This window comes from Echiichthys vipera (genome assembly GCF_963691815.1).
Source record: "Echiichthys vipera genome assembly, chromosome: 10".
Taxonomy (NCBI): domain Eukaryota; kingdom Metazoa; phylum Chordata; class Actinopteri; order Perciformes; family Trachinidae; genus Echiichthys; species Echiichthys vipera.
In genome coordinates this window covers 5,323,725-5,344,186 of record NC_139835.1, presented here as the reverse complement: position 1 = coordinate 5,344,186, position 20,462 = coordinate 5,323,725, and the positions used below count along the sequence as shown (strand labels likewise).

The window sequence follows — 20,462 nt, the reverse complement described above, 5'->3', positions numbered from 1 at the left end:
CAGTTCTACCTGAACACGTACAGAACAAGAGGCGAGATTCTTGACACTGTCAGAAGTTTGAGGCACAAAGGTGGGAGACCCCTCAACACTGGAGCAGCTCTCCAGTACTTGAAGGATAATGTCTTTACGGTTTCTGCTGGAAGCAGGCGCCTGGAAGGAGTACCACAGATGTTGATCCTTCTTAATGGTGGAAGGTCTTTTGACAATGTAGATATCCCAGCCTCGAATCTGAAACAGCAGGGCGTCATTGTGATTGGCATTGGAACAAGAAGCTCTGACAGTGGAGAGCTACAGAGGATATCATTTGACCGTAATTACACTCTATCAGTGTCTGAGTTTACTGACCTCCCCACTGTCCAAGAACAGCTCGCTTCTTTAATGAGTACAGTGGTAGTGAGGGCCACGGCCATGACACCAACAGTAACTGGTAAGAAAGTGACTTATTTTACATTTCAAGACTTTGGTATGATGCAAGTTAAACTGTATTCAATTAAATTTCAGAAAGTTCAGATCAGCTGGTGTCATTACGACAAAATAGTTGTGCCCACATTTCAAGTACCTAAATATGTTTCAAATTCTATGTTCCCTAGTGGAGAGAAAGCCACAAGGAAGGGATCTTGTAATCTTATTGGATGGATCTGATGGTACTAGAACTGGATTCCCAGCTATGCGAGACTTTGTCCAAAGAGTAGTAGAGAAACTCAGTGTGGATGACAACAAAGACCGTGTCTCAGTGGTTCAGTACAGCAGAGATCCAGCTGTCCAGTTCTATCTGAACACATACACAACAAAAGGCGAGATCCTTGAAACTGTCAGAAGTTTGAGGCACAAAGGCGGGAGACCCCTCAACACTGGAGCAGCTCTCCAGTACTTGAGGGAAAATGTCTTCACAGCCTCTGCTGGAAGCAGGCGCCTGGAAGGAGTTTCACAGGTCCTTATACTGCTAAGTGGTGGAAAGTCTTCTGACAGTGTTGATGCACCAGCTTCTGCTCTCAAACAGCTGGGTGTCTTGATATTTGCAATTGGAACCAGAAGCTCTGATAGCAGAGAACTGCAGACAATATCCCAAGATGCCAGCCATGCTCTCTCTGTGTCTGACTTCACTGAACTTCCCAGTATCCAAGAGCAACTTCAGTCCTCTGTGGAGGCTGTTGTTATTGATGTCACCACAGAATCACCAACTGTACCTGGTATGTTAAAAAATACACGGCTTCTTTCTTGCCAAAATATTTGTGGCAGCATTTCAAGAGTGTATGAAATACATTTTGAGGGTAGCTTGCATCATATGACCTTTCTACTGGAAATGTTTTACAAAATGACCTAAATATGTTTCAATTCCATGTTTCCTAGTGGAGAGACAGCCACAAGGAAGGGATGTTGTAATCCTATTGGATGGATCTGATGGTACTAGAACTGGATTCCCAGCTATGCAAGACCTTGTCCAAAGAGTAGTAGAGAAACTCAGTGTGGATGACAGCAAAGACCGTGTCTCAGTGGTTCAGTACAGCAGAGATCCAGCAGTCCAGTTCTATCTGAACACATACACAACAAAAGACGAGATCCTTGAAACTGTCAGAAGTTTGAGGCACAAAGGCGGGAGACCCCTCAACACTGGAGCAGCTCTCCAGTACTTGAGGGATAATGTCTTCACAGCCTCTGCTGGAAGCAGGCGCCTGGAAGGAGTTCCACAGGTCCTGATATTGCTATGTGGTGGAAGGTCTTCTGACAGTGTTGATGCGCCAGCTTCTGCTCTCAAACAGCTGGGTGTCTTGATATTTGCAATTGGAACCAGAAGCTCTGATAGCAGAGAACTGCAGACAATATCCCAAGATGCCAGTCATGCTCTCTCTGTGTCTGACTTCACTGAACTTCCCAGTATCCAAGAGCAACTTCAGTCCTCTGTGGAGGCTGTGGTTATTGACGTCACTCCAAAATCACCATCTTTACCTGGTATGTTAAAAAATACATGGCTTCTTTCTTGCCTGAGAGGCTACTTAACTTGTTGTACCTGCACTGAAAGTAATTCATTAAGTGCAATACTGGGTTAACCTCATGTTTGCATGTAAAAATTGGTAGTGGTGTGCTTTCTTTTTATTTAAAGTTAAAGTACGCAGTGCTAGGTGCTTTCAAAAAGTAGTTGAGCATTTGATGATTAGTCCCCTCGCGTTATTTTTGTATAGGTTTTAATGTTTGTCTTTCTGTCTTTTCTAAGTTGACACTGCCAAAAAGGATATTGTTTTCCTTCTGGATGGTTCTGATAGTACACGGAATGGCTTCCCTGCCATGCGTGATTTTGTTGAGAGAGTGGTGGAGAAACTCAATGTGGGAGAAAACAAAGACCGTGTCTCACTGGTTCAGTACAGCAGAGATCCAGCTGTCCAGTTCTACCTGAACACGTACAGAACAAAAGGCGAGATTCTTGACACTGTCAGAAGTTTGAGGCACAAAGGTGGGAGACCCCTCAACACTGGAGCAGCTCTCCAGTACTTGAAGGATAATGTCTTTACGGTTTCTGCTGGAAGCAGGCGCCTGGAAGGAGTACCACAGATGTTGATCCTTCTTAATGGTGGAAGGTCTTTTGACAATGTAGATATCCCAGCCTCGAATCTGAAACAGCAGGGCGTCATTGTGATTGGCATTGGAACAAGAAGCTCTGACAGTGGAGAGCTACAGAGGATATCATTTGACCGTAATTACACTCTATCAGTGTCTGAGTTTACTGACCTCCCCACTGTCCAAGAACAGCTCGCTTCTTTAATTAGTACAGTGGTAGTGAGGGCCACGGCCATGACACCAACAGTAACTGGTAAGAAAGTGACTTATTTTACATTTCAAGACTATGGTATGATGCAAATTGAACTGTATTCAATTAAATTTCAGAAAGTTCAGATCAGCCGCTGTCATTACGACAAAATAGTTGTGCCCACATTTCAAGTACCTAAATATGTTTCAAATTCTATGTTCCCTAGTGGAGAGAAAGCCACAAGGAAGGGATCTTGTAATCTTATTGGATGGATCTGATGGTACTAGAACTGGATTCCCAGCTATGCGAGACTTTGTCCAAAGAGTAGTAGAGAAACTCAGTGTGGATGACAACAAAGACCGTGTCTCAGTGGTTCAGTACAGCAGAGATCCAGCTGTCCAGTTCTATCTGAACACATACACAACAAAAGGCGAGATCCTTGACACTGTCAGAAGTTTGAGGCACAAAGGCGGAAGACCCCTCAACACTGGAGCAGCTCTCCAGTACTTGAGGGATAATGTCTTCACAGCCTCTGCTGGAAGCAGGCGCCTGGAAGGAGTTTCACAGGTCCTTATACTGCTAAGTGGTGGAAAGTCTTCTGACAGTGTTGATGCCCCAGCTTCTGCTCTCAAACAGCTGGGTGTCTTGATATTTGCAATTGGAACCAGAAGCTCTGATAGCAGAGAACTGCAGACAATATCCCAAGATGCCAGCCATGCTCTCTCTGTGTCTGACTTCACTGAACTTCCCAGTATCCAAGAGCAACTTCAGTCCTCCGTGGAGGCTGTGGTTATTGACGTCACCACAGAACCCCCAACTGTACCTGGTATGTTTAAAATTACATGGCTTCTTTCTTGCCAAAATATTTGTGGCAGCATTTCAAGAGTGTATGAAATACATTTTGAGGGTAGCTTGCATCATATGACCTTTCTACTGGAAATGTTTTACAAAATGACCTAAATATGTTTCAATTCCATGTTTCCTAGTGGAGAGACAGCCACAAGGAAGGGATGTTGTGATCTTATTGGATGGATCTGATGGTACTAGAACTGGATTCCCAGCTATGCAAGACTTTGTCCAAAGAGTAGTAGAGAAACTCAGTGTGGATGACAACAAAGACCGTGTCTCAGTGGTTCAGTACAGCAGAGATCCAGCAGTTCAGTTCTATCTGAACACATACACAACAAAAGGCGAGATCCTTGAAACTGTCAGAAGTTTGAGGCACAAAGGCGGGAGACCCCTCAACACTGGAGCAGCTCTCCAGTACTTGAGGGATAATGTCTTCACAGCCTCTGCTGGAAGCAGGCGCCTGGAAGGAGTTCCACAGGTCCTGATATTGCTAAGTGGTGGAAGGTCTTCTGACAGTGTTGATGCGCCAGCTTCTGCTCTCAAACAGCTGGGTGTCTTGATATTTGCAATTGGAACCAGAAGCTCTGATAGCAGAGAACTGCACACAATATCCCAAGATGCCAGTTATGCTCTCTCTGTGTCTGACTTCACTGAACTTCCCAGTATCCAAGAGCAACTTCAGTCCTCCGTGGAGGCTGTGGTTATTGACGTCACTCCAAAATCACCAACTTTACCTGGTATGTTAAAAAAATACATGGCTTCTTTCTTGCCTGAGAGGCTACTTAACTTGTTTTACCTGCACTGAAAGTAATTCATTTAGTGCAATACTGGGTTAACCTCATGTTTGCATGTAAAAATTGGTAGTGGTGTGCTTTCTTTCTGTTTAAAGTTGAAGTAGGCAGTGCTAGGTGCTTTCAAAAAGTAGTCAAGCATTTGATGATGTGTCCGTAAACGTTATTTTTGTATAGGTTTTAATGTTTGTATTCCTGTCTTTTCTAAGTTGACACTGCCAAAAAGGATATCGTTTTCCTTCTGGATGGTTCTGATAGTACACGGAACGGCTTCCCTGCCATGCGTGATTTTGTTGAGAGAGTGGTGGAGAAACTCACTGTGGGAGAGAACAAAGACCGTGTCTCACTGGTTCAGTACAGCAGAGATCCAGCTGTCCAGTTCTACCTGAACACGTACAGAACAAAAGGCGAGATTCTTGACACTGTCAGAAGTTTGAGGCACAAAGGTGGGAGACCCCTCAACACTGGAGCAGCTCTCCAGTACTTGAAGGATAATGTCTTTACGGTTTCTGCTGGAAGCAGGCGCCTGGAAGGAGTACCACAGATGTTGATCCTTCTTAATGGTGGAAGGTCTTTTGACAATGTAGATATCCCAGCCTCGAATCTGAAACAGCAGGGCGTCATTGTGATTGGCATTGGAACAAGAAGCTCTGACAGTGGAGAGCTACAGAGGATATCATTTGACCGTAATTACACTCTATCAGTGTCTGAGTTTACTGACCTCCCCAGTGTCCAAGAACAACTCGCTTCTGTAATGAGTACAGTGGTAGTGAGGGCCACGGCCATGACACCAACAGTAACTGGTAAGAAAGTGACTTATTTGACATTTCAAGACTATGGTATGATGCAAATTGAACTGTATTCAATTAAATTTCAGAAAGTTCAGATCAGCCGCTGTCATTACGAAAAAAATAGTTGTGCCCACATTTCAAGTCCCTAAATATGTTTCAAATTCTATGTTCCGTAGTGGAGAGACAGCCACAAGGAAGGGATGTTGTAATCTTATTGGATGGATCTGATGGTACTAGAACTGGATTCCCAGCTATGCAAGACTTTGTCCAAAGAGTAGTAGAGAAACTCAGTGTGGATGACAACAAAGACCGTGTCTCAGTGGTTCAGTACAGCAGAGATCCAGCAGTCCAGTTCTATCTGAACACATACACAACAAAAGGCGAGATCCTTGAAACTGTCAGAAGTTTGAGGCACAAAGGCGGGAGACCCCTCAACACTGGAGCAGCTCTCCAGTACTTGAGGGATAATGTCTTCACAGCCTCTGCTGGAAGCAGGCGCCTGGAAGGAGTTCCACAGGTCCTGATATTGCTAAGTGGTGGAAGGTCTTCTGACAGTGTTGATGCGCCAGCTTCTGCTCTCAAACAGCTGGGTGTCTTGATATTTGCTATTGGAACCAGAAGCTCTGATAGCAGAGAACTGCAGACAATATCCCAAGATGCCAGCCATGCTCTCTCTGTGTCTGACTTCACTGAACTTCCCAGTATCCAAGAGCAACTTCAGTCCTCCGTGGAGGCTGTGGTTATTAACGTCACCACAGAATCACCAACTGTACCTGGTATGTTAAAAAATACATGGCTTCTTTCTTGCCAAAATATTTGTGGCAGCATTTCAAGAGTGTATGAAATACATTTTGAGGGTAGCTTGCATCATATGACCTTTCTACTGGAAATGTTTTACAAAATGACCTAAATATGTTTCAATTCCATGTTTCCTAGTGGAGAGACAGCCACAAGGAAGGGATGTTGTAATCTTATTGGATGGATCTGATGGTACTAGAACTGGATTCCCAGCTATGCAAGACTTTGTCCAAAGAGTAGTAGAGAAACTCAGTGTGGATGACAACAAAGACCGTGTCTCAGTGGTTCAGTACAGCAGAGATCCAGCAGTCCAGTTCTATCTGAACACATACACAACAAAAGGCGAGATCCTTGAAACTGTCAGAAATTTGAGGCACAAAGGCGGGAGACCCCTCAACACTGGAGCAGCTCTCCAGTACTTGAGGGATAATGTCTTCAAAGCCTCTGCTGGAAGCAGGCGCCTGGAAGGAGTTCCACAGGTCCTGATATTGCTAAGTGGTGGAAGGTCTTCTGACAGTGTTGATGCGCCAGCTTCTGCTCTCAAACAGCTGGGTGTCTTGATATTTGCAATTGGAACCAGAAGCTCTGATAGCAGAGAACTGCAGATAATATCCCAAGATGCCAGTCATGCTCTCTCTGTGTCTGACTTCACTGAACTTCCCAGTATCCAAGAGCAACTTCAGTCCTCCGTGGAGGCTGTGGTTATTGACGTCACCCTAGAATCACCAACTGTACTTGGTATGTTAAAAAATATATGGCTTCTTTCTTGCTTGAATGACTACCTAACTTGTGTTTCCTGCACTAAAAGTAATAAATGAAGTGCAATCTTCGGTTATCTCCATATTTGCTTTAAAATATATCCAGTGATTTGCTTTCAATCTTTTTAAAATTACATTAGGCAATGATTCTACAATTACAGTTTTGAACTTCATGTGTCTTAAGTTATTGACCTTTCCAGTATCCAACAATAAGTTCATTCCTCAGTGCTCTCAATGTCATCAGCCGGAGAATCACCTGGTATCATGACAAGAACGACTCCTTGACTTGTTCGGCACCTCTGTTATAAACATATTTTTTTCACGTACTGTTAATGAATTAAATTATGTGCCTCAGTTATGTAGTGGCAGTCCTCCCATCTTGAGCAAGGCACAGGCTTCTTGATTGTTTGATATTATAGCAATCTGTATTCTACTTGTGTGTGATTTTCAAAAGTGAGAACTCATTATTTATCGAAATGTTTTGACACAGAAAAAAGTATAATCTCATGATCAAGAAAAAGTGGAGTAAATTTTATTATAAAATCTGCACGCATTCATCTCAAAGACATATACCAGGATCTTTTTGAACTGCCTTGTACCCATTACCAGCAACCACGTTTTCTTTTTTCCATCTCATTCATATTCTTAATGTTCTTTTTAATCCTATTCACATTCTCTCTTTTAGTTGTATTTATATCCAATGAATATAATCTATGTCAGTATGTCACAGCAAAATATTTTTCTACTGAGTTTAAATAGATAAGAGCAATTTTACTATTCTTTCCATGTCTGGTAGCAAATCTGAGGAATATTATATCCATAACACGGCAGCACAACACAAGAAATGATATGAATACGGTTTTTATACTTAAAGGTGTAATGTTTCACATGTATTAACGGCCTTTTATTGCTAATGGGTGGACAGGTTTTTATACAGCTTAAAGTTGTACTCTAAAAGCTTTCCATCTATTGAATTGTATTATAAATTACTACCTATCAAAGAGTGAGTTAAAATCAATGGTTATTGATCATATGACCCAGTAATAAAAGCATGTGTTGCCTTTTTGCTGAGTATTCCAATATCTGTGTCTGTGGCGACATTTCCAGGCTAGATGTAAATAGGCCGCCATGTTAGTGACACTGTTGTTGGACTGCCGGCCCAGATCTTCACTGTTGTGTCACGGTTGTGCTGCGTTCACTTGTAATCTGAAACTGGTTACTTCCAACTTCTGAATCAGGCCAAAGAGTCTTCGGGCACTCTTGGGCAGAAGTATAATAGGTACGTGTGTGTGTATGGATTTAAGAGGGAAACACATTCATCATTGAAAGATGAATGTGTTCCTATAAAGTTCACAATAGAGCAAAAAAAACATAGTGACCATGAAGGGCTCTGAAAGAAAAGGCTCGTCTGCCAAAACACCTTACTGCCAAAGAGGCCGCTAGAATGGTATGTTAAAAAAAACATGGCTTTTTCCTTGCCTTAGAGGCTACCTTACTTGTTTTATCTGCACTGAAAGTAAGTTATCCTCATGTTAGCATGTAAATATAGGTAGTAGTGTGCTTTCTTTTTGTTTAAAGTTGATGTAGGCAGTGTCTTTTCTAAGAACAGGCTTACCTGCAATAACATCTTCCTGCCAAAGAGGCCGCTAGAAACAACATAATCCAATTCTTATGGAGGACAACTTAAAAAATTAAAACCATCACCAACTTTCTCGGTTCTCTATAACAGCACAATATACCATGAGAGAGTAAGCTTTACCATCATTGTAGGTACAATAAGTATAACATTATTTATATTTTATAATATTTATATTTAAATAATAATAATAAAAATAATATTTACTATATTCATTATAGGTATAACAGTGATGAACAACACTTATGTGGCCAGGACTGTAGCACTCATTTTCACCAAAATGTTATGCTGGAAGAAGACGAGGAAAAGTTGGGAAAAAGTGTCAATGGCCTTTTGAATATGCACTAGATTACCACACATTTGGCAACATAATATACTGTCCATATACTATGGTTTTGGAACACTTTATGGGCTAAACTATTATTCATGTTATTAAGTCCAGAAGTAGTCCATACATCTGTTAGAAGGCTATTATACATTGGTGTATAATTGTTGCTCTAATATCCACTTGACCTTTTCATCGATTTTTCTTCAGAATTTTTGTAGCACATTATAATAATACCTTTTCTCTCTTTCAGCTGAGACGCAGGGCCCCCGGAAGGATGTCGTTTTCCTTGTTGATGGATCTGATGGTGTTGGTCGGGAATTTCCTATCATTCAGGAGTTTATCCGCAGAGTCGTGGAGAGTCTCAATGTGGGCGAGAATAAGATCCGGATTAGTGTGGTCCAGTATGGTGACTTTGCTCAGGCTGACATGTTTCTGAACACACATACAACCAAAGAAGGTGTTTTGAATGCCGTCAAAGGAATAAGGCAGCGAGGAGGAAGACAACGTAACTTGGGTCAGGCCTTGCAGTTTGTCAATCAGGATGTTCTGACAGGAGCACGTGGTGGCAGGAAGCAAGAGGGTGTACCACAGTTTGTAATTGTTGTCTCCAGTGGGTCTTCAACAGATGACGTTAGAAGTGCAGCATCTTCCCTCAAACAATCTAGAGTTCTTCCCTTCAGCATTGGGACCAGGGATGTTACTCCTACAGAGCTCCAGGTGGTGTCATATGTGCCTAATTTTGCCTTCACTATAGATGACCTCCCTGGCCTATATACTGTCCAAGAAAACCTCATCACCACTCTCACTGAGCTTTCAGATGATGACATTGCCAGGATGCGTCCAGTATTCCCAACCATTGATGGTAATTTTTACAATTTAAGCACATTCACTAAACAGTTAACCTCACTTACTTTACTACAGTGTATGTTGTTCTACTTTACATGACAGTTGATTTTCTTAGACTCTCCGCCCTCTATATCTACTGTATTAGAAACTATGTAGTTAGTAATTACTATTGTTCCTGTGCTTGCATTCTTTTTGAACAGTAATCACCCCCACGGGAGGAGAAAAGAGGGATGTTGTGTTTCTAATTGATGGCACAACAGCGGTGCGTAGTGAGTTCCCTGCCATCCGTGAAATGATAAGAAGAGTTGTGGAGAAGTTGGATGTAGGATTGGATAAGGTCCGAATTTCAGTGGTCCAGTACAGTGAACAAGCGAAGGTTGAATTCCTTCTCAATGAATTCTCCACCAAAGATGAGGTACGCCAGGCTGTGACTAAGCTTCGGAGTAAAGGAGGGAACCGTCTTAACACAGGTCAAGCTCTTGAGTGGGTCTACAGAAACATCTACCAGAGGTCAGCTGGAAGCCGCATTGAGGATGGTGTGCCTCAGTTCCTCATTCTAGTTACAGGTGGCAAGTCTTCAGATGATGTATCAACTGCAGCTGACCAGCTTAAGAGAAACCGGGTTGCACCTCTTGCCATTGGTTCTAGAAATGCAGACCCTGATGAACTGAGACAAATTTCCCTGAAGCCTGAACTTGTATATACAGTTGACAGTTTCCAGCAGCTCCCAAGAGTGGAGTCACAGCTCATTGACTCAGTCAAAACAATATCCACCACTGATATTGTTAATAATTATGTTCCTACCTTAGTGGATTTAGGTAAGAAGTACTATCTCATACTTTAAGTTCCAAGTGCTCAAAGGAATAACTGACTGATTCATGATTTACTTTTTAGCGTTATGTTATACTCCTCATATTGGCGCTTTCATGTAGAGCTGGATTATATTATGAAGCTATGGAGCATGAATCAGTCTTTTTCCAAATTATTTCAAAAATATTTCTCATTGTTGTGCTTATTTTGCAGGTAACGTAAATCTTGGGAGAAAGGACATTATCTTCCTTATTGATGGCTCAGATAAAACAGGTGCAGCTGGCATTGCTCATATCCGTGACTTCATCTTAAACATTGTCCAACAACTCGACGTGCAGCCTGATCAAGTGCGTGTGGGTGTTGTCCAGTATGCAGACAGAGCTAAAACAGAGTTCTCACTTAACTCTCACAACAATAAGCCAGCTGTTGTCTCTGCTATCAAAAGACTTCGTCAGATGGGTGGCCGTTCATCAGCTCTGGCTGATGCCATTAAGTATGTTACAAAGAATGAGTTAACACCTGCTGCTGGTGTTCGTCAAGCTGAGGCCTCCCAGCACCTTGTGGTTCTCACAGGTGGACGTTCCCCTCAAGATGTTTCCAGTTTTGGGCCTCTGCTTAAGGGCGCCCGGGTCAACTGCATTGGTGTTGGAACTTCTGGTGCTGACAAAAACCAACTTACCCAAATTGCCACCACCCCAGCTGATGTCCTCCAGGTTCCTGACTTCCCTGGCCTGCCAGCAGTCCGGCAGGGGGTTATTGACAGGTTGAGTGGGACCATCCCAGAGGAACCACCCACAGACTATGACGGTCCTAGTAAGTTCTGAAAACAATTACAAATATCTTAGATACTTAGATAACATATGTTTTATCTAAATATGGTCTAACAATGCTAAGTCAAATAAGTCAAAATCTCCATTTCTTGTACTGTTTCCACTTTTCTTAACCTTGTCCTCATCAATATCTCATCTCCCTTCTCATAACATCAGGCCTGCCTCCCCCCAAAAAGGCTGATATAGTGTTTTTGGTGGATGGCTCCATTAACTTGGGCCGGGACAACTTCCATAAAATGATGATGTTCATCAGCAACCTTACTGATCTGTTCTTCACTGAGAGAGACAACCTGCAGATCGGTCTGGCACATTATGCCACAGATGTGACTGACACCTTCTACCTCAATACACACAAGAACAAGCAAGACATTATAAATGCCCTCCACCGAGCAGAGTACAAAGGTGGACGTCGAATCTTCACTGGTGCAGCCATTCGCCACGTTCAAGATGTTCACTTTACCAAAGAAAAAGGGAGCAGGATGGATGAGGGTACTCCTCAGATCCTTATGGTTCTCACTGGAGGGCGCTCAGCTGATGATGGCAAAACAGCAGCCCTTGGTCTGAAGAAGAAAGGTGTGAGAATCTTTGCTGTAGGAGTGGGCGACATTGAGAATGAGTTGGAAGACCTGGCCAGCGAGTCCTCCACTGTGGCAAGAGGACATACCTTTCAGGAACTTTCAGAGCTCAGTGAGCAAATCCTTGCAACTTTGGATGACGAAGTAAAAGGAAAGCTGTGTGTTGGTGTGCAAGATTCTCCTAAAAGTAAGAGACATATCGTATTTTCTCAAATAGAGACTGGTGTCTTTATTTAGCTCAACTGCAGAGGGTACCAGGCCTTTATTTTTTCTATCACAGTCAAATCTATATTTCTAATTCCCTCTGTTTAATAACTATATTAGTAGTATTATTATTTTTTTCTTGCTAATGGATTTTATTGCTGAGCTGTTAAAAGTATAAGTTTTAATTTATCATTAAAAGTTTCAGTTTCCAGATGTTTCCATTGGTTCACGGAAAGTCTTAATGGCTTAACATGTTTTACAGCCTGCAACATAGAGGTGTTGGTGGGCTTTGATGTTTCTGCCCAGAACATCTTCAGTGCTCAGACCAACCTCCAGAGCAAGATGGGTGCCATTCTGAAGAGGATTTCTAAAATGGCAGCTATCAGTTGCTCATCTGGGCAGATTCCCTCTGTGCAAGTCGGCATGCTGACCATGGATTCTGCTTCTGAGCCTGTCCAGCTAGACTTCACAGACAATGCTGATGAGCTATTTGAAAAATTCAAAGCCCTACGGAGTCGTGGCCCTTTTGTCCTCAATGGCAAGACCATCTCAGCTTACACCAATAGATTCAAAACCAGACAGGATGACTTCATCAAGGTTGGTTACTGAAACAGTTTAAACTAGAGATGTCCTGTACCAAAATAAAAATGGGAAATATACACATGGCCTCTCTAATCTCCGACCTTAAACTATAAGCAAAGTGTAATTCCACTATACCCCTGGTCCTGATCACTGGACGGCAGGTCTCAACCACCAAATGGTTGATCCCGACCACCTAATGACTGGTCCAGACCACAGGGCCACCAGGCTTCTTTGGATTTTGGCAAAATGCCCATTTTTTTGTCCATTTCCCATTTTCTTATGTTAAGGGAGACATGGAAAAAAAATAAGAAATAAGAAAATATAAAAAACAAGAAATGCTATACTGATAGCGTCTTCAGTGTAGCGATTTGTCCTGATGGGGTCAAGAGTGGGAGGTAGACAGGTTATGATGTGCTGTGAGACTAGTCTCTCAAAACACATTTCAGGCGTAAGGGCATGAATGAAGTAGCTCATGACAAATACGACAAATCTGAATAACTTCAGCCTACAGCCATTCTTTTAATGTGTCAGATAAACATTTGATCAAAATTTAGATAAATAAAAGTATAGGATAGAACTCTGTATTGTCACATCCAAAATATTAAAGTACCTGGATCAGGATCAGGGCCAAAAAAGTGGACACCCCTTGTGTTAACCTACTAATGAAAAGACTCATGGAAAATGTAGTGTGTGAAACGGTATTGTCTTTTCCCCCCTGAAGGTTGTTGTTCATCTGACTGATGGTATTGATGCCCCATATGCTGAAATGAAAAAGCGAGTAGAAGAACTTCAGCTCTCAGGTAAAAAGATGATGCCTTTCGTGCTACCTGTCCTTAAACATCTGTTAAGTTATAGAATCTTCAGAAGTAATTAATGTTTCTGAAACTTTTGTATGTTCAAAACAGGAGTGAACAGTTTCATCCTTATTGGGCTGGAGCGGGTGCCCAAATTTGAGGAGGCTTTGCTGCTGGAATTTGGTCGCGGATTTAGGTACACCAGACCCTTGCGACTCAATATCATGGACTTGGACTATGAGCTAATGGAAGAACTAGTGAGTACGAATCAGTCAGACAAATGACTTTCATGAGCTTTATTCCCCTTTTATCCCCCCCCCCCCCTTTGAATTACTTAATATGTAATTTGTTTGTCTGTATAGGACAATATTGCAGAGAGGGAGTGTTGTGCAGTGCCATGCAAATGTACTGGAACCAGAGGAGACCGTGGAGCAGTTGGACTTTCAGGATCTAAGGTATCCAATGTCAAAAAAATATACATATATATTTTTGAGATTTTTTTTTAAACCTTGCCTTTAATTACACAAGAAAGAAATTGTTTATCACAGGCTAATTACTTTGTTATTTTTCTTTCAGGGTGGTCCGGGAGTAGCAGGAAGCCAAGGACATCCTGGAGATGAGGGTGGACCGGTACGTTTGAGTGCCTTTGTTTAAGTATATAGCCACAGTTTGGCATTTCCATGAAAGACTGCTGTAAACTGTCCTGATCCATACCTGAGCTATACCCAGGTTTAACCAAGTTTTTTGTTTTCAAGAATTTCTGTGACAACTTCCAGTGTTCCTTTTGCTTTCCACCAATTCATGTTCCTTCATATAGCATCCCTCCTATATTTGTCATTGTATTTTATTGTCTTTTTTCTGTAACGGCAGGGAGAGAGAGGTCCTCCTGGTGTCAATGGAACTCAGGGTTTCCAGGGATGTCCTGGACAAAGAGGTGTCAAGGTAAAGGTTTTCATATTCATTTTAACATTCAACTTAAACATATTTGTTACTTTAAGTTGTCGTTTGTACAGATGAATATATTAATGGTATAACACTTTTTTTCACTTTTGTTCAGGGTTCACGTGGGTACTCAGGAGAAAAGGTGAGATTAGATATTATTATTTATTAGATAAATCTGCGAGAAAAAGGCTAATGCACTGATAATCTACCAAACTGCTACTGTGTTGCAGGGTGAATTTGGAGAAATTGGGCTTGATGGTATCAATGGAGAAGAGGTTAGTGTGTGTTATATTGGATTGTACCATTTAGTCCATTTGTTTTCTATGTAATACATCATACACAATCATACACAGTCGTTTCTCATGTTAAGCTGCCTGGTGAGTCACACCAATTTGTTCATGAGGCAAAAACATGTGAATGTGCTTTGGTTTATGCATGATTGTGGGATTTAATTGTTATCTGCTTTATGTTTTCAGGGCAAAAGTGGAGTGGCTGGACCCCCAGGAGATAGCGGAAACTCTGGAAGAAGAGTGAGTGACTGGATGCAATTTCACATGATTCACATGTTTTCTACCCCTTTCCTAAAAAAAATCTCAAGTGGTTAGTGTTGATAAATGCTCACTAACAACATGTAATGCTTTCAGGGTCCCAAAGGTGCCAAAGGACAGGCAGGAGACATAGGAGAAGTGGGAATCAGAGGAGACCCTGTGAGTATGATGGAAACTTGTCATGGATCTGTATTGTGGACATGGACACCTGAAATGATTTAGTCTAATCATAGAGGAATGTTATGTACATTCCTTGTCGAGTGTTTGACAGTCGATAAGAGGGTGAAAGTTCCTGATTACTTATTATGAATTCCCAGACCAGCTTGGGACATTGAGTCATCCATTCCTTGGATGGCCACTTTTCTAACAGTGTCCGGTGGTGAAACATTGCGTTGTCTGATCATTTAGTATGCAATTATATACTTTGCCATTGCTCTCCCTGGCAGTTTAGGAAAATGTAAATAACATGTGTTCTTATTCAGTGTTTAGGGTGTTCGAATGTAGCTGAAATTTAAAAAGTGATATTTATCTCATAGGGTACAAGTGGACAAGATAACAACATCGCAGGACCTAAAGGAGACCCTGGTGATGCTGGACCAGCGGTAATGTGCCCCTTCACTCATTGATTGTTATAGAAAAAATCCTGCCAATGCATTTTCAAAATTGCATGGTTGCTTGTATTTGCATGCATTTGTTTTATTGGGATTTCTGATATCTATGAAATGACAGGGAGAGCCTGGTGAAGATGGAAGGAAGGGAGGCCCCGGTGAAGTTGGCAGAGGGGTAAACAATCTTGCCTTCATTATCTTTGCTCAGTACTGACATACCACTGTTTTGTGTTAATCAAGACTTCTTTCTACTCCCACTTCATTAGGGAGCTAATGGCAGAAGAGGCCCACCTGGACAGGCTGTAAGTTTATTTTTGGTGATAACATACCTGCACATTGTTTAATACTTATTGCAGATAGTCTTGTGATGGCAGTAATTTTACCATTTTGCTACTGACATCTCATTCAAGGGAATTCCCGGAAAGCCAGGAGCTGATGGTGTTCAGGGAGAGCCTGGTATTGGAGGATCTAGAGTAAGTTTGACTTTATTCACCCTATTTTGCAGATTATAAACTGTACAAATGCACTTGCCAACAACTACAGTGGATGTTGTCATTACTTTTTTATACTTTTCTTGGCTGCACTAGCAATGTGACAGATTGTTTTGACTGGACTGTGACCGGTATTTATATGTCTAGAAATATGAGTTAATTCTTTACTTGTGAGTTGGAGGTACAGCTCTTATATTAAAGAATGTGGAGCATCATTGATGTCTGGTTTGTCTTTTTTTAAGGGTAAACCTGGACCTATTGGTCTAGTTGGATCCAAAGGAGAAGATGGAAACCCTGGACCTAGAGTGAGTGAACATGTTTGGGCCATTTAATGATATGTGTTTAATGTCAAATATCAATTAAAATAAAGTCATATATATTTATGGATGTCATAACAATTGTCATGTTTAAATGGTAACATGCAGACAAATCTCATTTTACAAACAAGCAATAACTTGTCTACCACACATTGTAAGTGCAATGGCTCACTAGTTTAATAGACTGAAAATCATGTACACTATATTCTTCATTTTGAGAATAGGTTTATCTCCTTATGTCGTAATGTTTTGATTTCTAGGGTCCCGGAGGTAGCCCAGGTCCCGCTGGAGATAAGGGTAGAAGAGGAGCTCTTGGTCGCAAGGTATTGAGTGGAACATAATTTGGTGTATCTTATATACATCTATAACAGCCTTGTTTAATTTATAAACACACTGGCCTAAGCGTAGCTCTCTCACATTACTAGACACACATGTGTAGTCTATTTGAACAAATACGAAAGCACTATAATAAAAACATCAATCTGCATGCAATCTACTGCATAAAAAATCAAAATAACTCAATTAAATCTATAGAACCTGACCTGACAACTTCAATAAATATTTCTCTCTGAATATGAAGCCTGGATGTTCTCTTTTAATCTTTAAGTATTTCTGTCTCTGTCTTATTCTCTGTGTCTGGCTATCTCTGTGTGTTTGTAGGGAGAGCCAGGCGAGCCAGGACCTAAGGGTGTTATTGGACCTGTTGGACCTCTTGGAGAGCCTGTAAGAATGAAACCACATCTTTGCACGTACCATAATGTAAAACTGGTGAAAAATGAGCAAAATAAGAACTTTCCACTTAAATATCAGACTTACATGGTTTGTCATATTGTTTATGAAACCAAATGTCTATACTTTATAATAGAGTTGATGGTTATTAGATAATAGTCTCAATAATTGTAATTGTGAAAGAGAATGCCTTGGCAGGAAAAGTTCTGCCCCAAGGCTGCAAGTTGAAGCATCACTGCCATGTGTGGTTTAAAGCTAGATTTATGTTGCTGTCCTTTATATCTGAGAATGTATGTGTCTTGTGTTTTTAATTAAGGAACGGGTGTTTTCACTTTTAAGAATCTTATTCCATGTGTTCTGTTTTGAATGAGTACCATACCATTGCTTAATGTAGTATAATGTAACAAACGTTGTTATGTTGACAAACAGGCTTTAACTGCCAAGCATAAGCAATACAGCACTTTCTTGTTTGTTTTACAGGGTGAAGATGGCAGAGATGGGTTTGGTGTCGCAGGGCCTAAAGGAAGAAAGGCAAGTGAAATGTTTGTTTGTTTTATCTTGTAAAATATAGGTATGTATGCAGAGTCAGATATAAGCACCCACCAACAACCAAATGTGGGTAAATTATTGGCAGTGGTGTGTAAAATCCACTTTGGCAGAGAGGTAAAACACTTGTTTGCATATGATTTGATAAAGCTACTCATTTAAAAGTTGCTTGCAACACCCTCACCTACACACGCATGTCTGAAGAAAAAAACAACACACATACAGGCGGCAGCGTGCAGCTAAACCCTGAACGTAACGTTAGCTTACCGGTAGCCTACAGCTGCAATTTTCCAGATACCATAGCTACCGCCAGATGACAGAGAAACAACAGAACTGTCAAATTCTCCGGCTTTCCTGAAGACACCAGGCAACATGTTACCTTACGCTTTACTTGTGTGTTATGTAACCAACAAGACTTCATGGTGCTTTCAGGGGCGCCTCATAAACTCTGAGAAACTCAAACTGTTGTTGTAAAGCCCTAATTACCATGCATGTAATGTTTATTTTTTGTGGAAATATTTCAACCATTAAATTACACATTTGTTTTCCATAGTAGTGGCATATGAAACTTCTCAGTGACAAAAAACTGCTTCAGACACTGTATGTATGTTAATCACATGGTATGTCTTAAATATCCAGTGATATTTTAGATATTGAATAAAGATAATGTTAAAACAGAAATGAAAAGAAGGATGATAGGGTGTTATAGAACTGTCTTTAACTGTAACTGTCACTACTATTGCCATTTAAGATATCTGGAGTCCTTTTCTAAACACATACTGTACAGTACATCCATCCTGTGATGCTGAAAGGCATTATACAGAATTCCATGGCTCTAGCCCATTTAAAGATATTAGTGAACCACTATTGTCATTCTTGAGACCATTATACATTAACTCAATGGGACAATAATGATACAAATAATATTTAAAGTGTATATTCATTTTCCTCTACAGGGTGATGAGGGATTCCCAGGATTCCCTGGACCAAAGGTAATGGGAAACGTTCACCAGAGGTTTCAGATTATAGTGTTACGCTGTACACTCTGGCCAGTGGGCCTTCCTTTTGATGTTTGTCATTTTTATTTTCTTCATTTCCATCATCTTAGGGAGCTGCTGGTGACCCTGGCACCAAGGGTGGACCTGGACCCAGAGGAAATCGTGGACAGAGGGTATGTCAGACCCCCACTTAGATTAGGTGGAAATGGTCATGTATTCTAAATGTTACATTATGTATGGTATCACTTAGCAAATTCCTCAAACACTCAGCCTCACTGGACACAGGTGTAGTCTGGTAGGGAACTGGTTTTGAAGTTTATGATATGAAGTGTGCATTATTAATGTTTTGGAGAGCAGCTCTTTTTTTGAACTATCGATAGTTGAATAGCCTTTAAAAGTGAATATATTTCTCTTTATTCTTTCAGGGAGTCTCTGGGAATATTGGTACACCTGGACAGAAGGGAGAAGTTGGATATCCTGGGCCATATGTAAGCAACATACAATTATACACTTTGCTTTTAAGCTGTGTAAACTCTGTATGAATCACACAATACCACCATAGAAAAATATGTGAAGTTATGATTTACAATATACGCCATTTTGAGTGGTGTTTTTGATTGTGTGTTATTGTGGATTCACATCACTCAAACTTATGACACATAGTATTACTGCATAATGTAATATTGTGAAGTTATTAACATGATTTAAAGGGGACCCATTATGCTTTTCCTTAAGACTCGGAAATGCTGACCAATCAGAGCAGACTGGGCTTAAAGAAACAGGCGCTACAACAGAGAGTTTTTTGTTTTTTTTTACATTAAAGCATGTAAACAGGTTGTATTAGAAACAAAAAATACTAGTACTGAAAATTAACATGAACGGTCCCTTTTATTGAATATAATCGCGTTATATCAACATTAAAAAACTTAAAGTGCTTTTTATCGTTTTATCGTATTGTTTACACACGTGGTTTTGTTCTCATAGGGGGAGAAAGGACCGAGAGGACCAGGTGTTGTGGTATGTGCTCTAACATTTAAAACATTTTAAAATTGTATTGATTGAACAAAACAATATTCATTTACTAGTGCCTGTGACACAAATATTTCTCCAAATGTTTCTTTGTCCTCAGCAATGTGACCTGGTTAAGAAGATCAGAGAAAACTGTCGTAAGTATACATAACTAACCAATAATGCCATTCAATGATAACAGTTATAAGCAATGATGTACATGCGTGGTGTACTTCAAAAATGTCTCACCATGTTTTTTCTTCCCTTTTTCCTACCAGCTTGCTGTTATGGTAAGTACAAAAAACAGTATTAATTAGACTTGATTATAACAGTGTGATGATGTACTGTACGCACAACTATGAGATAAAATCCTTTGTGTACACCATTAGGTCAGCAGGAATGCCCGCTCTACCCCACTGAGCTGGCCTTTGCCCTGGATGCCTCTAAAACCGTTGGGCGCGCAGCCTTCAATAATATGCGTGACACAGTTCTCCGTCTAGTCAGAGACATCACCATCTCTGAGAGTAACTGTCCAAGAGGAGCTCGTGTTGCTATAGCCCTGTACAACGACGAAGTGACCACTGAGGTCCGGTTTGCTGATGCAATGAAAAAACGTGCCCTGGTGCAGCGCATAGAGGGATTGCAGACCCTTCAAACCCGCAAGGACAGAAGCTTGGAGACGGCCATGAACTTTGTGGCCCAGAATACGTTCAAGAGAGTGCGCAGTGGCTTCCTCATGAGGAAGGTGGCTGTCTTCTTTGTCGGTGGGACCGCCAGCAAGATACAAGCAGTTACTAATGCAGCTCTTCGCCTCCATGATGCTGGAATTGCCTCTCTGTTCTTGGTTAACCGTGAAGACAGAGACCTCAGCAGAGCACTGCAGGTACAATAAAGCAAAAACAAAACAGAAACCTCAAACAAGAACTCTGCAGTAATTATG

At 41.1% G+C, this 20,462-nt stretch overlaps 3 protein-coding genes across 3 annotated transcripts in view; all 3 read left to right on the top strand.

The window, feature by feature from the left end:
* The window catches only part of LOC310952847 (collagen alpha-3(VI) chain-like), a 94,388-nt gene that overhangs the window by 64,254 nt on the left and 9,672 nt on the right, over window positions 1-20,462 (top strand). The window contains exons 8-36 of the mRNA XM_083921611.1: window positions 8,945-9,556; window positions 9,741-10,358; window positions 10,564-11,163; window positions 11,337-11,942; window positions 12,222-12,556; window positions 13,263-13,341; window positions 13,447-13,592; window positions 13,698-13,790; window positions 13,912-13,965; window positions 14,206-14,277; window positions 14,393-14,419; window positions 14,508-14,552; window positions 14,754-14,807; window positions 14,922-14,984; window positions 15,362-15,427; window positions 15,555-15,608; window positions 15,700-15,735; window positions 15,844-15,906; window positions 16,167-16,229; window positions 16,502-16,564; window positions 16,902-16,964; window positions 17,451-17,501; window positions 18,473-18,508; window positions 18,625-18,687; window positions 18,940-19,002; window positions 19,499-19,531; window positions 19,644-19,680; window positions 19,801-19,812; window positions 19,912-20,405. Of these exons, the coding sequence (XP_083777737.1) occupies window positions 8,945-9,556; window positions 9,741-10,358; window positions 10,564-11,163; window positions 11,337-11,942; window positions 12,222-12,556; window positions 13,263-13,341; window positions 13,447-13,592; window positions 13,698-13,790; window positions 13,912-13,965; window positions 14,206-14,277; window positions 14,393-14,419; window positions 14,508-14,552; window positions 14,754-14,807; window positions 14,922-14,984; window positions 15,362-15,427; window positions 15,555-15,608; window positions 15,700-15,735; window positions 15,844-15,906; window positions 16,167-16,229; window positions 16,502-16,564; window positions 16,902-16,964; window positions 17,451-17,501; window positions 18,473-18,508; window positions 18,625-18,687; window positions 18,940-19,002; window positions 19,499-19,531; window positions 19,644-19,680; window positions 19,801-19,812; window positions 19,912-20,405 (4,601 nt within the window). The remainder of the gene's footprint in view (window positions 1-8,944; window positions 9,557-9,740; window positions 10,359-10,563; window positions 11,164-11,336; window positions 11,943-12,221; window positions 12,557-13,262; window positions 13,342-13,446; window positions 13,593-13,697; window positions 13,791-13,911; window positions 13,966-14,205; window positions 14,278-14,392; window positions 14,420-14,507; window positions 14,553-14,753; window positions 14,808-14,921; window positions 14,985-15,361; window positions 15,428-15,554; window positions 15,609-15,699; window positions 15,736-15,843; window positions 15,907-16,166; window positions 16,230-16,501; window positions 16,565-16,901; window positions 16,965-17,450; window positions 17,502-18,472; window positions 18,509-18,624; window positions 18,688-18,939; window positions 19,003-19,498; window positions 19,532-19,643; window positions 19,681-19,800; window positions 19,813-19,911; window positions 20,406-20,462) is intronic.
* On the top strand, window positions 668-5,323 carry LOC310953002 (collagen alpha-3(VI) chain-like; the record flags this gene model as incomplete). Its single annotated transcript, XM_083921894.1, has 6 exons — window positions 668-1,190; window positions 1,351-1,950; window positions 2,213-2,806; window positions 2,970-3,569; window positions 3,730-4,329; window positions 4,593-5,323. 6 exons carry the CDS (start codon window positions 668-670, stop codon window positions 5,321-5,323), a joined length of 3,648 nt encoding a protein of 1,215 aa, XP_083778020.1.
* On the top strand, window positions 5,326-6,998 carry LOC310952999 (collagen alpha-3(VI) chain-like; the record flags this gene model as incomplete). The annotated part of the gene is made up of 3 exons (XM_083921891.1): window positions 5,326-5,950; window positions 6,111-6,710; window positions 6,931-6,998. The coding sequence occupies 3 exons, from the start codon at window positions 5,326-5,328 to the stop codon at window positions 6,996-6,998; spliced, it is 1,293 nt and encodes a 430-aa protein (XP_083778017.1).